The sequence below is a fragment of the Dermacentor andersoni genome, chromosome 3 (genome assembly GCF_023375885.2).
Source record: "Dermacentor andersoni chromosome 3, qqDerAnde1_hic_scaffold, whole genome shotgun sequence".
NCBI classification, from domain to species: Eukaryota; Metazoa; Arthropoda; class Arachnida; order Ixodida; family Ixodidae; genus Dermacentor; species Dermacentor andersoni.
This window is the reverse complement of record NC_092816.1, coordinates 149364447-149379593: the sequence shown is the minus strand read 5'-3', so window position 1 is coordinate 149379593 and position 15147 is coordinate 149364447. Positions and strand designations below refer to the sequence as shown.

General features: G+C 45.8%; 1 protein-coding gene and 1 non-coding gene across 2 annotated transcripts in view; one reads left to right on the top strand and one right to left on the bottom strand.

The window, feature by feature from the left end:
- The first annotated feature begins 5370 nt into the window (after positions 1–5370).
- Positions 5371–5556, top strand: LOC126524782 (U2 spliceosomal RNA). Its single transcript, XR_007598065.1, has one exon. It is a non-coding gene; the product is annotated as a U2 spliceosomal RNA (small nuclear RNA).
- Positions 5557–10917: 5361 nt separating this feature from the next.
- Positions 10918–15147, bottom strand: part of LOC126524652 (uncharacterized) — a 30842-nt gene continuing 26612 nt past the window's right edge. Inside the window, exon 3 of the mRNA XM_050172954.3 lies at positions 10918–12260. Within this exon, the coding sequence (XP_050028911.2) occupies positions 12067–12260 (194 nt within the window). The 3' untranslated portion in view covers positions 10918–12066. The remainder of the gene's footprint in view (positions 12261–15147) is intronic.

Here is a 15147-nt window from a genome sequence, read left to right as displayed (position 1 = left end):
GGCCAACAAATACCTTCCTGTTGAGGACCCAGGTGCTTTCCTCACGGAGCAGGCCTACACGGGAGAGGACAACTTTTCCCTAGATGAGGCCTTTTCTGCGGAAGAGGTACTCACGGTTTTGCATATCCTTAACAGCAACTCGGCTCCCGGACCGGACGGTATTTCGAACAAGCTTTTGAAGAATCTGGACTATAGGTCAATCAAGTACTTTACCGGGGATGTTAACGCTATGTGGAGAGACGGAGTGGTTCCGGAGCAGTGGAAGACAGCTCTCACGGTGCTGATTCCCAAGGCTGGCAAAGTCCCGAGCATTGATAACCTAAGGCCTATTTCACTCACTTCGTGTGTGACGAAGGTAGCCGAGCATGTGGTGCTTAATCGGCTTACAAGGTACCTTGAGGAGAACCAGGTCTACCCCCCCCCACTATGATTGGTTTTCGGGCCGGGCTGTCGACTCTAGACGCAATGAAGCTCATCAAGCATCAGGTCATTGATGGAGATGGAAAGGGCGTTAAGGCCATCCTAGGGCTGGACCTGGAGAAGGCTTTTGACAACGTTCGGCACTCTTATATTCTTAAGTCCATTTCGGATCTTGGCCTCGGCGCGTGCTTTCATGACTATGTCAGGTCCGGCTACCTTGAGGGTTGCGGAACTGGAGTCAAACACGCTAAATATGGGAGACAAGGGCACGACCCTGAGCAAGCTGTTGTGCTTCTTCGGCTCGATTCTAAGAACTCTCCCACGCGTTCGCAGGTTCGGCTATAATCAGCCATAGGTAGCGTGACGTCAAGTGCTCATGTGACGTGGCGCCCGTATACAAGTTCGAGCAGAAATAAACCGTGTGGTCCCCTGTGCAGAACCGTTAAAGGCGAACGTCACATGCACCACAATCTCGTCTCACGCTCTACGTCAATATACACGGAAGGCCCCTCAGCCCGCGCTTTGTTGAGTCGTTTCATTAATCCATTTGTTTGAGAATCATGCGCAGTGTTCTTGCTGCCGAATATCTGGCATCACTTGGGCTGGGAATGTTGCATCGCGGTCGGTGATGAGAACAGGGTCGTATGCCGATGCGGTGGAGAAGGTACTTGGCGACTTCATAAGAATTACCCCTCGCAAAAGCTTTCGTTTTGGCATGCCGTGTAGAATAGTCGGTACGTACCTCTACCCGTGCTGACGTTTTAGCAGCGCGAAGTAAAATATATGCGCAAAGAAAGAGACACACGGGTACAAGCGCTAACTTCTAACGGATTTTGCTTATTGGCCGGATTTATACATACAGAGGAAAATAGCATTCGGAAACAAAACAGAAAACAAAACTACGAAACTATCTGGCTGCGTATGCCCATGCCCTCTAAAAAGCGCAATATATGTTACTCAGGATGCCACAGAAGGCCTACTAACACAATTATCTTCCTGTGCCTACGCGCAGCTTCAGCGATAGCGCGAGCGAATTCTCCCTTATGTGTATTTACCACGTGAGTGTACTCGAAATCCCCTTTGCACCTATAATAATGGCGATGAATAGCCAAGAACATTTCTCTCTGATTTCTTAGACTGCCACAGTAATATGGGAGACCCGGTTCTATCTGTCATATGAGACCCAATTATGTTCCCGCGCATGGCCGGCAGTATAATTGTGTTAGTAGGCCTTAAAAGAATTATTCTTTCTACAAAACACAGTCATACGCCCTTAGATGGCTTCGTGGTTTTGATTTCTCTTTTGTTTTCCGAATGTTATTTACCTCTCTACATATAAATCCGGCCAATAAAGAAAAGCTAATAGTTCATAGCGCTTGTCTCTGTGTGTATCTTTCTTTCAGCATAGATTTTAGATCGCGCTGCGATATCCTCTTGATGCAAAACCAACTGGCCCAATCTTTCAGCTTACTCTACACCTCTTGCGCCAAGAGGTCAATGAGAATGGACCAAGTAAATCAATTCTAAGGACGGTCTACAGGGTGGAGAAAGCCAGCGGATTTAACACTGACAAATGACAAGTCATCGTTAGAGTCCGATGATGCCGTAGAAAGATGGGCGCGTGACAAACAGTTGGCATGCGCAGGGCTTCCTTCCCGATCGGTAGGCAACGGTATTAATGCTATAGCGGTAATGGCCCCGCGTCGCACAATATCTGGCGCAATCATCGGCGTCCGGCGTCATTTCGGTAAAATAGTTTCAGACAACCCATACCCAGGCCTTCTACGTGACGCAAGGAATTGACTGAATTAATTGAATTTCTCAAGCGAAAATACGTAGAAAAATCGCAAAGTACGACTTACACACAACCTACAGACATGATAGCGTAGGATTGTAGTTTCACTATTCCAAAAAATGTAATTATGTTACGCAAAAGCTCGAACAAACCCTTTTTCCAGCGTTTCTACCATTCATAGACCGGCCATATCGTCCGCCGAAAGCCCGCGTCGGCGCATGAGTATCTTGGAAGAAACGGAGGGCGCGCCCGGTTTCTTGCAATACCTCCAGATGGCGCTCGCCGCCGCCACATCGCGTGCCACGCAAGAGGCCGCGTTTCGTAGCGTTCGCGGCCAGCGTTTTCCGGTACACATTACGGTTACATACGCACTAGTTGCCGGTAGGTGGGAAAAGCGGTCAGCGATCTTTGAATGCTATTGCGTTCCACTATTAAAGGCGAAGCTTAAGCGCCCGTCCTCTTTTTGTCATATACTCTTGTAAGCGCAGGCTCCAACGAACTAGTCCGCCTGAAGGATCCTTGAGTTCGGCAAGCCAGCATTGCGTGTGGTGATCGCTAAAGCCATAAGGGGTCTACCTACAATAAGAAACATTGCTTAACTGCGCGAACAAACCAAGTGTCGCTGGAACTTGCTCACTGCCGAAATAATTTTGAAGCAATCTTTTTCCATGACTAAGTGCATCGTCTCAGCCATTGTAAGACGGCTGCTTGCGTAAGCAATGACGCCTGCCGCACCGCCTCACCACTGCGCGACAATTGCGCTGAGGCGCGCATTGCTGCCGCCAGTACAGGCACGTATCTAGGTGGAGGCCTGCCCCCCCCCACCCCAAAATTAAGCGTCATACACCCCCCCCCCTCCCTGCCCCGCCACCACCCTAATGCGCCGTCAAAGCAATCTATTCGGCGGTCAACATTTTGCTGCTTTTTACAGCGAAAGCTGTATATGACTAACTTTCTATAGTTTTTTTCGCCGTCCTTCATCAGAAAAAATCGTCATGTGGGCCGATCCTGGTGACAGTGCAGAAAGGGTCCAAGCTCAATGGAACATACCTCTGTTGGCTCAGGAACCTGTAACGCGCACTTCGGGATCTTTAGGATGTGCCCACGCCTGCTTCACCTGCACCGCGGCTCAGCCCAGCATGGCACTACCTTTGGGATGGACCCGATCCCGAAGACAGCGCAATATTGGCCCGACCCGCGGCGGCGGTGAAGCAGGCGTTAAGCACTCCCCTTACTTCCGCCGATCCCGAAGATAGTGCAATGCCGGGCACACCCGCGGCGGAGGCGCAGTTCGCCATGTAGGAGGTGCCCACATTGACAGCTTCGCTCAGTTCGCGATATAGGAGCGGCCCCCATTGACAGCTTCGCTGGTCATCATTCTTGACAGAGTGGATGGACGCTGATATCTTCTTTTTTATTTTCCTCGACGCTTCGCGTCATACAACAAATACTACAACACCACAGATTGAACAGACGACAATACCAACCTTTACACAAGACCCTCGCACGTGAAGACGCTGTAACATGTCGACAATTACAAACCGATACATACCCCCATTTAAGCAGACGACACGCAATACATCCTACACTGTACTCCTGCAAATGACCCCTTTGTAACCACTACGCCTCCCTATATCACGCCACATGGGCGTGCCCCAACGTCAAGTCCGCCCCGAAAATACTCAACCCCACACCCGAGCAGTGGGAGGCCGTGCTCACTAGTTTTGACCCTCGTAACCAGCAACAACTGGTGCAGCGGGCCCGGCAGACAGCAAGAGCTGCAGGAGCCCTGGACTAAGAACACCTTCCGCACAAGCAGAAAGACACCTGCTTGTCCTTTCTTTTTTTAAATAAATGTTTTTGCTCCTCCTCCTCCTCGCTTCATATACTCTCGGGCACGAACTAGAAGCTCTTCTGGAATTTTATCTTGGGGCAAAGCTCATTTCTTTTAAAGAAGCAGCTTGTGCAGAAGAAATTTATATGTATAGGGTCATGTGTAGCACATGTGTTATGGAACAATTTCCTTCCAAACATTTACCACCACCTGGAAACAGCTTTGGTAAAGGACAAGGTTTTGCAGGTGCGTAGGTACGTAGATGATTTTTTTTTATTGTTTTGATGTAGCAACCGGACAGAGCCTACACTGAGTCTGTTATGAGAGTTTAGACACCTTTGAAGTACTTGTACAAGCGCTCAGGTTTACCCACGAGCTCCCTAATATTGACAAGCGGCAATTTTGAGATCTCCATCTCACGCTTCGTGAAAACCATGTATGTTGGATGTACCGCCGCCGTGCACAGAAGAAATTTTTGCCGCTTCATTCCACCCATTCTAAAACAGACAAAATAGCTATTGCCAGTACAAGCCTCTGGTTGGCACTAACTATGTGATGACCCCGCGTCATTCAGGAAAGCTTCAATTCGCAGATTTCTAGGCTTGTATCGGCAGGTTTCCCAGCTTCTTTTTTAGCTTCGGTGGGCGAAGCTTCTTTGAAGAAGTTTTGCCATAAGCCTAGCAATACTTCAGGAGAAATCAAATAGATAAAAAATCACTGCCACTCGACTCTGGGACTGTGGATGGCCAACGAAGCTGTACATATCTGGGCTCCTTAATCGCGACCTGTTCATTACCACCAGTCAAATGCCGCATGTACATAAATGCAAGGCGAAGGGCGGCTAGTCGCAACTCCACGACGTTGAGCCTCAGAAGATGATGAGGCACCAGGGGGTAGACATAAATGTGTATTTTTGTTGCAAAACGCGGCACGATACCTTTCACTGACACATTTCGGCGCGTAGAACAGACACGCACCACACCGCACTCCGAGGGCACAAATTGCTTCACAAGAGCCAAGGCTACCTTGCATTGGTCGACGTCCAGCAGTGAAGTAATGGTTGTGAGGTCACTCGAAAATGGTCAGCCACGACACAGACCACACAAAATTGGTTCCCCACGAACTCCCTCTGAAACCTGGCCGTTGCTCCAGTGAAGCGTTCCAAGTTTGCGGGATCGGGGTCACATGGACGGTTCGGATTTTCTTATGCCTCGCAGTCTTGGCAGGCAGCACGCTTACGGAACCGCCACCACGGGAGAGCGGAAGGAAAGGAGATACGCAAGTGCTTGGAACGCCGACAAAGAGGGGACGGTGCGAGCGTATTCCCATGGCCGACGAAGGTAAAAGTGTAGTATCTGTTGTTATCAGTATATTATCTGATAGGGGTTCTACTAGGACCGAAAATATTACACTTAATTTAGCAAGTTGTCGGAGTGCACAAAGCCTGCTTCACCTCCGCCGCGGGTCGAACTGGTATTGCGCTACCTGCGGGATTAGACCACGTATGGGGAGAAATTCTCCGTCTACACAGCTCTTCCCAGCGCACACATTTTTCATCAGAACCTAGCCATATACAGCTTCGCTGTAAATACAAAAAGCATCCTGTTGTCATCCGTATGTACACAAAGCGGTTCATTCGTTAAAGAATTCCTATTCGAGATATAATGTGCCGGTAGCGTTTCCGGCTCCTCGGAAATTTTCTGGTATTTGTGATCGCCCGTAATCTGTAAAAAGTTGCCAATGTTCCAAGCAGCACGCAATCTTTTTAATGCTCAGCTTGGGTTGTTTACAAGATTCGTTTAAGCTGAGGCAAGGTATACATTGGCCGAATTAGCCATTATACAAATGATTGCTTGCGAGCGCACGCATTATCAATCAGGAATGCGACAGGCTCGCATTCTCGGCATCATTGCAAAGTGTACACGTGTGACGTTTTGTTGTAAAACACATGCATACTACAGAAAAACAGATACTGTGTCATGGCAACTAGCAGAGGCTATATACGTATACGCAGAAAATTTGGAGACAGGTGTGTCAGCGTGCTTTCGGTGCCTGTTCACGAGAGTGAGTTTAGTTTTGTGTTACTGATAGGATGTAATTAGGCTTAACGTCAATTCCATGTAAATTGATTTCGTTATGTTCGTATGCACATGCCTGAGGTTATATGAAGCGGAGCACCGCGAAAAATAAAAATAAGTTGCGAATGCACGCCTGTCTGTATCTAGTATCTTACCCGTGTCTCATATTGCGCTTAAACCACTTCTGGCTCATCGATCCTCGAGAAACCCTCGGCTAAACGCTTATAACATGCGTACAAACCAAAGGAAGCACTGGACGGCCTTGAATTGAATTCTGCGGTTTTGCGTGCCAAAACCACGATTTGATTACGAGGCAAGCCGTAATGGGGAACTACGGATTCATCTTAACCACCAGGGGAACTTTGACGTGCCCAGAACGCACGGGATTTGGGCAATTCTACATTTAGCCCTCATATAAATGCGGCCGCCATGTCTGCGATTCAATCACGCGACCTTGTGCTTAGCAGTGAAACACCGTTGCCGCTAAGACACCACGGTGGGTGCACTGGAAGTCTTTCAGTGTGTGGTGAAAACCCGGCAGCGACACACTTTTTGTCGAAGCCCTGTCGGACGCCTTTTGTATGTGGTCATGAAATTGGAGTTCTTGAATCCTGAAGTAGCATAGTTCACGCTATGTGGTGCGGTCCGCAGTGCGGATCGAAGCGAGGACGTTTTTGAACCGTGCGAGATGTGCAGTAAACGTGCTCGGGAACACGATGACGTCGTCGAAATATACGAGGCAGGCTTCCAAGTTTGGATTAGCAAGGATGGTGTTCGGATTCCTTATGTCACTATATATGTATATATATTGCTGCTCTGAGCGTAGTTTAGGCATAAGAGATAGCTGTAGTTTCAAGATAAGTGGAATTGGCACGTGCATTTGTCTGCTTACTGCAACTATTTATTATGCCAAAAATATCACTCAAAGCAGCCACACACACACACACACACACACAAACAAACAAACATATATATATATATATATATATATATATATATATATATATATATATATATATATATATATCATAAGAAGCCAACAAACAAACAAAGACACCAAGGGCAACACAAGAGCAATTACTTGTTCTTAATATTTGAATTAAAGGAATGATAACGTAATGGAAATGAAAGTGGATGAAAAACCAACTTGCCACAGGTGGGGAACAATCCCATGTCTTCGCATTGCATGTGCGATGCTCTACTAACATGTTTGGCAAAGGCATAATTGAGCCCTCGTGCAGTCCCTGGGCTTCGCCCATCGTACTTATGAAACATAAGGGCAATAGCTGGAGATTCTGTGTACACTACCGCCATCTCAACCAGATTAGCAAGAAGGATGCGTATCCTCTCCCGCGTATTGGTGACGCGCTCGGCTGCTTCCACAGCGCTGGATATTACTCTTCAGTCTACCTGCGTTCAGGGTATTGCTGTAGACGACCAAGGCCGAGCGACGACAGCCTTCGTGACTCCTGATGGCCTCTGTCAATTTAAACTGAGGCCTTTTGGCCTATGTGACGCTCCTGCTACATTCACGCGCATGATTGATTCTCTGCTTCGAGGCATGACGTGGTCCATATGCCTATGCTGTCTGGACGATGTTATCGTTTTTGGCTACTTTTGAAAACCATCTCATTCGTCTGTTCTCCACGCTTGATGTTTTTCGCCGTGCTCGCCTTCAGCTCAACTCGTCGAAACACTGCAGCCGCGCAGCCAGACCATGAGAAATCCCATGCGGTTAGTCATTTCCTTACTCCGTGGTCGGCCAAGAAAGTCCGCAGTTTCCTTGGCCTATGCTCGTACTTTCGCCGTTTTGCCCAGAATAGCCCTTCCTCTCACTGGCTTATTCAAGACCCACGTCATTTTCACTTGGCGTCGTCTACAAGCGGATGACTTTTCATTGCGGTTTTCCATCCGAAAGCACCCACTTGTTCTGGCACATTTCGACCCTTCAACCAGCACGGACGTTCATACAGATATCAATGGCCACGGTATAGGCACCGTTGTCCCACAGCAGCACCACGGCCTACGAAAGCCGCTTACAGCCTAGTTACAGCCTATGCCTATGCAAGCCGCTTTCTGTCACCGGGGGAGCAAAATTACTGAATCACAGAACGCGAGTGCTTAGCTCTCGTCTGGGCCATCGCAAGATTGCGAACGTACTTTGTAGGGGACAGGCACTTTTCAGTTAGTACAGACCACTATGGACTTTTGTGGCTCGCTTTGTTCGTTAGGCACTACGCTTGCAAGAATGCACATTCTCTGTGTTCTGCAAATTTGGATGGCTTCACAAAGACGCCGACTGCTTGTCTCGATGCCCACTCGATCCCCCTGATAAACTGGAAGATGAGCCAGAAGCCTTCGTTCTCTGCATCACAGACGTTATGCACATAGCTGCGCAACATCGTGGCAACTCATTTTTGTTGGGTATCATACACAGCCTCAATTCTCCACACCCTGAGCCTTCCCTGCAAATACTTGTGCTTCACAACGACACCTTACATTGCTACGACCCCGGCCTGACGGCGCTGAGCTCTTGATTGTTGCGCCGCGTATCTTCGATCTGCTGTTTCGGGCCAGCTTCGCAATGCACCAATCGCCGGACCCCCTTACGTGAGTAAGCTCACATCTGCAGGCGTTTCTCTTGGCCTGGCCTTTACCATTTTGTGCGACAGTACGTTCCAGCTTGTGACCTCTGCTAAAGGTGCAAGACATCTGCCCTACAGCCTGCTTGCAGCCGTCAGCCCCTGACATCCCTGATAACCCATTTTATCCAAGTGGGACTCAATCTTCTAAGGCCTTTCTCCGTGTAAACTATTGGCAATAAATGAATTGCGGTTGCTACTGACTACGCAACGCGATACGCTGTTACACAAGCATTTCCCACAAGCTGTGCCACTGATTTAGCCGATTTCATTGTCCACAATGGCATCCTGCGCCACGGCGCTCCTCGTTAGTTAATCACGGGTCGCCGCCCCTGCTTCCCGTCCAACTATTCCACGACATTCTTCGTTGCTGCTCGACCAATCACAAGTTTGCCACTATGCACCATCCACACAGAAGGTACCTTACTGAACGCCTCAACCGTATCCTGACAGATATGCATGCTATGTAGGTTCCTGAGGACCACGCAGACTGGGACATCAACCTGCCTTTTCTGACCTTCACCTACAGCTCTTCTCGTCATGACAGTGCTGGCTACTCACCTTTTTAACTGCTCTTTGGCTACAACCCACCATTGCCCACAGATACCCTATTCCACCCTCAAGCAGACACATCCACTGTCTATGCTCGTGATGGTCTTACCTGTGATGACATCGGCCGCCAGGTTGCCCGTGATCCCTTATGGGCTTGATAGGTTAATTAAAAATATCTTTATGACCGCCGACATCGGGAGGGTAAGATACTTCCGGGACAGCTCGTCTTGCTCTTGTTGTCGTCCCGTCGCGTTGGCCTATGGGAAACCGTTCTCTCCCGCTATGTTGGCTGTTATCGCGTAATACGCAAAGTAACTAATGTGACGCATGATATGGCTCCGCTGAACCATAATTCAGCACCTGCAGCAATACCGTTTAGCCTAGCCCATTTCTCACGCCTTAAACCGTATCCCTCTTAACCCGAGCTTTAATTGCACCGGGATGGTGCTTCTGCCGCTGGGCGAGTAACAGAGAGGTTTAACTTGTCCGGTATTCAGGGAAACGCAATCAGGCAGGGCGTTGGGGCCTTAGGACGAAGGCGTGGTGCATAGTGCAGCCACCTGGTGGCGCAGAGCTCAAACAGGCAAAACAACTTATACTGCCTTAACAAAGTGTATTCTACTTCGCTGCTCGCGTAAATTTTCGGCACTGGCGTAATCGTGTTGCTGCCGAAAAGTAACACCCGCAGCAAAGTAAAAAAGCACTTGGTTGCTGCAACATTAGATGTATTTGACTGTCTGAGCTCTGCGCCACCAGGTGGCTGCACCATGCAGGCAGCTCCCTTTTACGCCTCCGTCCGAACGGCGCCATCTGCCTGCGTTTACCCGAATACCCGACAAGCCAAACCTCTCTATTGTCACGGGCAGCAACGCCGTGGTCACCGCTTGTACGATGACGTGGACGACCGCGAACCTAGCCGGTGCGCACGTGCTAGCCCTACTATTGCTGCCGCGTTGTGCGCCTTCCCTTGTAAATGTATCCTCAGTATGTACATTATTTTCATGACGATATACGGGGACGATAGTTAATTGCAAGTAACAGAGCTTGCTCTATCCGTCCGTTCTATTGTGACGTACGTTGTCTTGCTGTTGTCATAGACGTCATACAACTGCAGTTGTTAATGCCATCTTGTCGACATTGTCATATAAACGCCGCCATTGTCCCTGAAGCCTTGTAGTGTTGGACAAAGTTATCTGGTTCGTGCAAAGGGTGTATGAAGAAAATATTGGAAATGTAACTTTTGCCACGGTTGCTGTTATTGCTGGCTCCATGATTCGTCGTAGATGCCCAGAGCATTGACAATTTGTGCAGCATTACAGTAGCCTTGAATAAAGTTGTGTGGTTCGTGGCATTGAAGGTGTGGAAAGGGTCTGAAGAGTAACTAATTTTCACATAAAATGAGTTCAGTTTCAGGATAATCATTAAAATCTGATCAAGTTACTTTCTTCATTCAGCCTTGTTTTAATGCCGAATAAGGATTAAAATTTAGTAGCATTATAAGAATAAAACTTATATAAATAAAACACTCGCAACTAAAACAATAAATACGAACCTTTGCATGGTTTGGTATGTTTACAAATCACGAGGCCACACAACTGAAAAGAAGAAAATTATTGTAATCTTAGAATTAATTTATTTACAATCGTGTTAACTTGCATGCCAAGACTGATGAATCTAGCGACAAAAGCTCGTTGGAAGATATTATTCGTGCAACATGAATAGTCTGCTTGTTCAATGTTCGATACGAACGATGCATGCGCTACATCAGAGGTAGTAGAAATGCATCAGTACCACGAATGTGCATGGGTTTTACCTGCACATGTTCGTATATTTGTTCACATGTGTATCCCGTGGAAACGTTCATCCGGACTGGAGCACATTTTGCAGTAAGAACACCGCGTTCGCATCGCTTGAGAACACATCGCGTTTTTATCTTTCTTCAGAATAAATCGCACTGCGCACAAATTTCAAAGTACGCAAATTGTTTCTAGTAAGCAGTGTGCGCCAAAAATTTGCTTCGTTTATGTTAGTAACACTAGCAAAAAGTGAATTTTCTGCTTGCTAATCACACTATTCTGCAAAATGTGCAATTCGTGGTAAACTGCCTCCCCGAAAAAGGTAATCTGTATTAAATAGTGTATGTTACGTAGGCACACCAACTTGGAGAGCTTGTCTTGATATTGATAAATTCGCCTGCACTTCGTTACGGGTGCCATATCCCAGTATAAATATTACATCATACAATTCTACGTAACACTCGAGGAAAACACTGGCAAGGTTTTGGGGAACACATCGTGGTAAAAAGCGGCGCAACTACGACAGTAAGAAGCATTTAGAACAGCAAAAAATCTAGCTTTTCAAGGATGTGATACAACACAGCTACTTGAATTGTCCACTATATTCTCCACCTCTTGGGCACCTCTGCATATTTTTTTTTATAACAGCTTCAATTTCTTGACGGATGTTCACACAAAAGCCACAGATAAAAGAAGTGCGCATTATTCGCGACACACCTACGCTAGGTTATGAAACTTTTAGGAATGGTATATAAGTACAGTTTTAACAAATTTATATCGTTTTCAGAACCAAAATAAAATAACATAGGAGCAGCGCCTAAATTCCTTGCTCTTGTTCTCATTTTGAGTTATCTACGGATCCCCTCGTGTTGCTACCTAATAGCAGGTTCGTTAATATCGTGGGATAATCCACAATGACGAAATCTTGTTCGTGTAAATTTTCTGCCGGCTAAGAAGGTTCGGCTCGCGGCTGCTCGTTGTCGGGCTTTCGATGCGTTGAACCACACCGTTCCACTTCTTGTCGCTTCTTATGTCTCCAGTCGTAAACGAAGAACAAGCCCAACACGGCGGCCACGATTGCATTGAGAACGGCCATCATCAGATAGAAGGGGTCGTATGACCCCATGGTGTCACGGAAGTATCCTGCAAAACGGAAGTCGCGTACAGCTTATGACAGAACTGTTAGTAACAGGTCGCTTTGCAATCAGTTATATTTTTTCCTCGTAAGACGATCAGAGTATTTTGTTTCCTTTGATCTCCGAAAACTTTGCGAACGAAGCATTTTGAATCAACTTCTCTTGGTCAAGACAGAATCATAGTCAACAAGAACATATGGTAAGGTGCACTGGTGCCTTCATTGTTCTGTTTTTGTAATGAAATTGGTAGTATGAAAAGTGAACAGCTTGTTGCAAAAATGTAGCACTGAATAAAATATTAGACTGCACATAAAAGATTTCCATTGGGATACATTTCACTCTATGATCACGTTGAGGCTTACGATAAGCTAGAATTTACTGTGGTAGTTGTCAAAAAGAGAGCTACGTTTAAAAGAATGCGGAAAGTTGAACCGTGCAAAATTCAAGAAATATTTCAGATAACTCACGTAAAGGAAAGCTTATGGCGCAGAAGCGAGGTCACCTTCACATCAATTTAAGGCATATCGGGAATAACCTAACTGCAACTATAATGCTTGAAAGAAACACGCACTGGAAAACGTTTTCTTCTTCTTAGCAGGACATGAGCAAGACTTTGAAATAACTGAGCATTTTGGCGGAACGTAGCCAAGAACTCATATAGACGAAGTAATTAGCGGTAACTTCCCCGGCAGAGAAAAAAAGAGCTTGCGAAGAAATTTTCCCTATTTTTGTTTACACTGTAGGCAGGTTACAGCACTGTTTATCGAGAGCGCAGCACCGAAAGCTGGAATTCCCTACTACAGTCCGAGCAACATACTTTAATGCAATCAAAGACCAAGAATTAAAGTAGGTTATAAAAACAATCACTATGACCAGGTCATCTGGCTACGACAAATTTCGCTTGCATGGAGGACCTTTTTCGCAATATTAATAAACTTAGGCTGCGGCTTCTACATTTTTTCTAGTGCACTAAAGTCAGGCAACAGCCGAGAAGGACTGAAAAGGTCAATGGTTACGCCTTTATATAGAAAGTGGTGAGAAATTATATTTGTCCAAAACAGGTTTGCCGCAACATTGTCATCTCTCGCGCGTACTTAGGAAAAGCTTCGGAACACCGCATGGTCTCCTGCAATAAAGCGTTAATAATTTCGAATGATCAATGTGGATTTTGGAGTGGAAATCGTACGAATAATTTTGAGATAGAGTTCCACACGTTGGAGCTGCAGGAAATCCAACTTTATTAGGTTTTATTATGGACGTTAGGAAAGGATTCAATAGTATTTATCAGTAATCGCTCATTTCTGAATTGTGTTTTAGTAGTTTTTGATGACGTTTGTAACATTACTGAGGGATTAGTTTATTGACCTAGACCGAGAGATGAGAATTGGTAAGGCTAACAGTGAACTAAGGCGAGGTTAACATGGTGTTACAGAGGGCTCAGTTCTGGGAACCTTGTTATTGAGCCTGTACATGAAGGTTCTTGCTCAGGTACATTTCAACTCAGCTGTATATCAATACACAGACAATACCGCGTTTATATTATCGAACGTCAGCAACGTGAATTTCACTCGGTGGATGCGACAGGACATACATACGATGATGACTTCGTTTATTACCAACTGCATATTCATAAATAGGGAAAAACAGAGCTTACGTATTGCCATAAGAAATTCCACGCGCACACACACACACACACACACACACACACACACACACACACACACACACACACACACACACACACACACACATATATATATATATATATATATATATATATATATATATATATATATATATATATTAAGAAGCCATCAAACAAAGAAGACACCAAGGACAACACAGGGGCAATTAGTTGTACTTACTAATTTGAAATAAATAAATTAAGTAATAATGGAATTGATAGTGGATCAAAAAACAACTTGCCGCAGGCGGGAAACTATCCCACGTCTTCGCATTACGCGTGCGATGCTCTACCAATTGAGGTGGAGTGGCGCCGTCTTGACATCCACATTCTGGGGTATTTATTTGTTACTACTAGAACTAATCCTGGGAATTAATCCTGGTAGTGTTAGCCAGTGCGACCACTCGCAAACCTTGGTTGAGTTTAATTGGTAGAGCATCACAGGCGTAATGCGAAGACGGAGGATCGTTCCCTACAAGTTGCTTTTTCATCCACTTTCATTTCCATTAATTCAATTTTCTTTATTTCAATTATATATAGATAGTGAACAATGCCACAACTGTGTATGCTCCACTATACCGTACGCTACAAAAGTTACATATATAAGTATGTGCTTTGATGAAGTATTTTTCTGGTTTCCTGACATAAATCACGTAGCTACGCGCAGCATGTTATTCTGTGCTGTCATGCACAAGATGTGCGGGTGATTTGAGCCTGAGATGAGTTCTTTAGAAAGCACTTGTTGAATGTGTTTGCAGGTATAGTGTTACAATTTATGGCTAAGCTGCATCTTCCAGATTGTGACCTATTCAAAAAATAATCAGAAGTACAGTAATTATTGCCTATGCAGTTGTCGGAGGGTCTGACGACCCAACACTATAGACTTTTTAATGTATATTTCACCATGTTTATTTCGTTATTCCCTTTCTTTGAACTGCTTGGCTAATGTTAGCTGGGAGAGACGGTATCTTCTCAAATTTACAAGTCTAATTTAGGCTGCTTTTATTGTTCACTCGTATGAAATCTTGGCTTGCTTTTCATTTTTGTGTGTATCATATCTCAGAATATCACAATTCTCACTGTATCAGGTAATATGGATAGAAATCGTTCATTCCGTGATGCGCGGTTGAGAAGTGCAATTTATGTTTTATAGTAAGACTATAACTGCACTACAAGTTGTAAAGTGTCTGACATTCTGTAATGTACACCT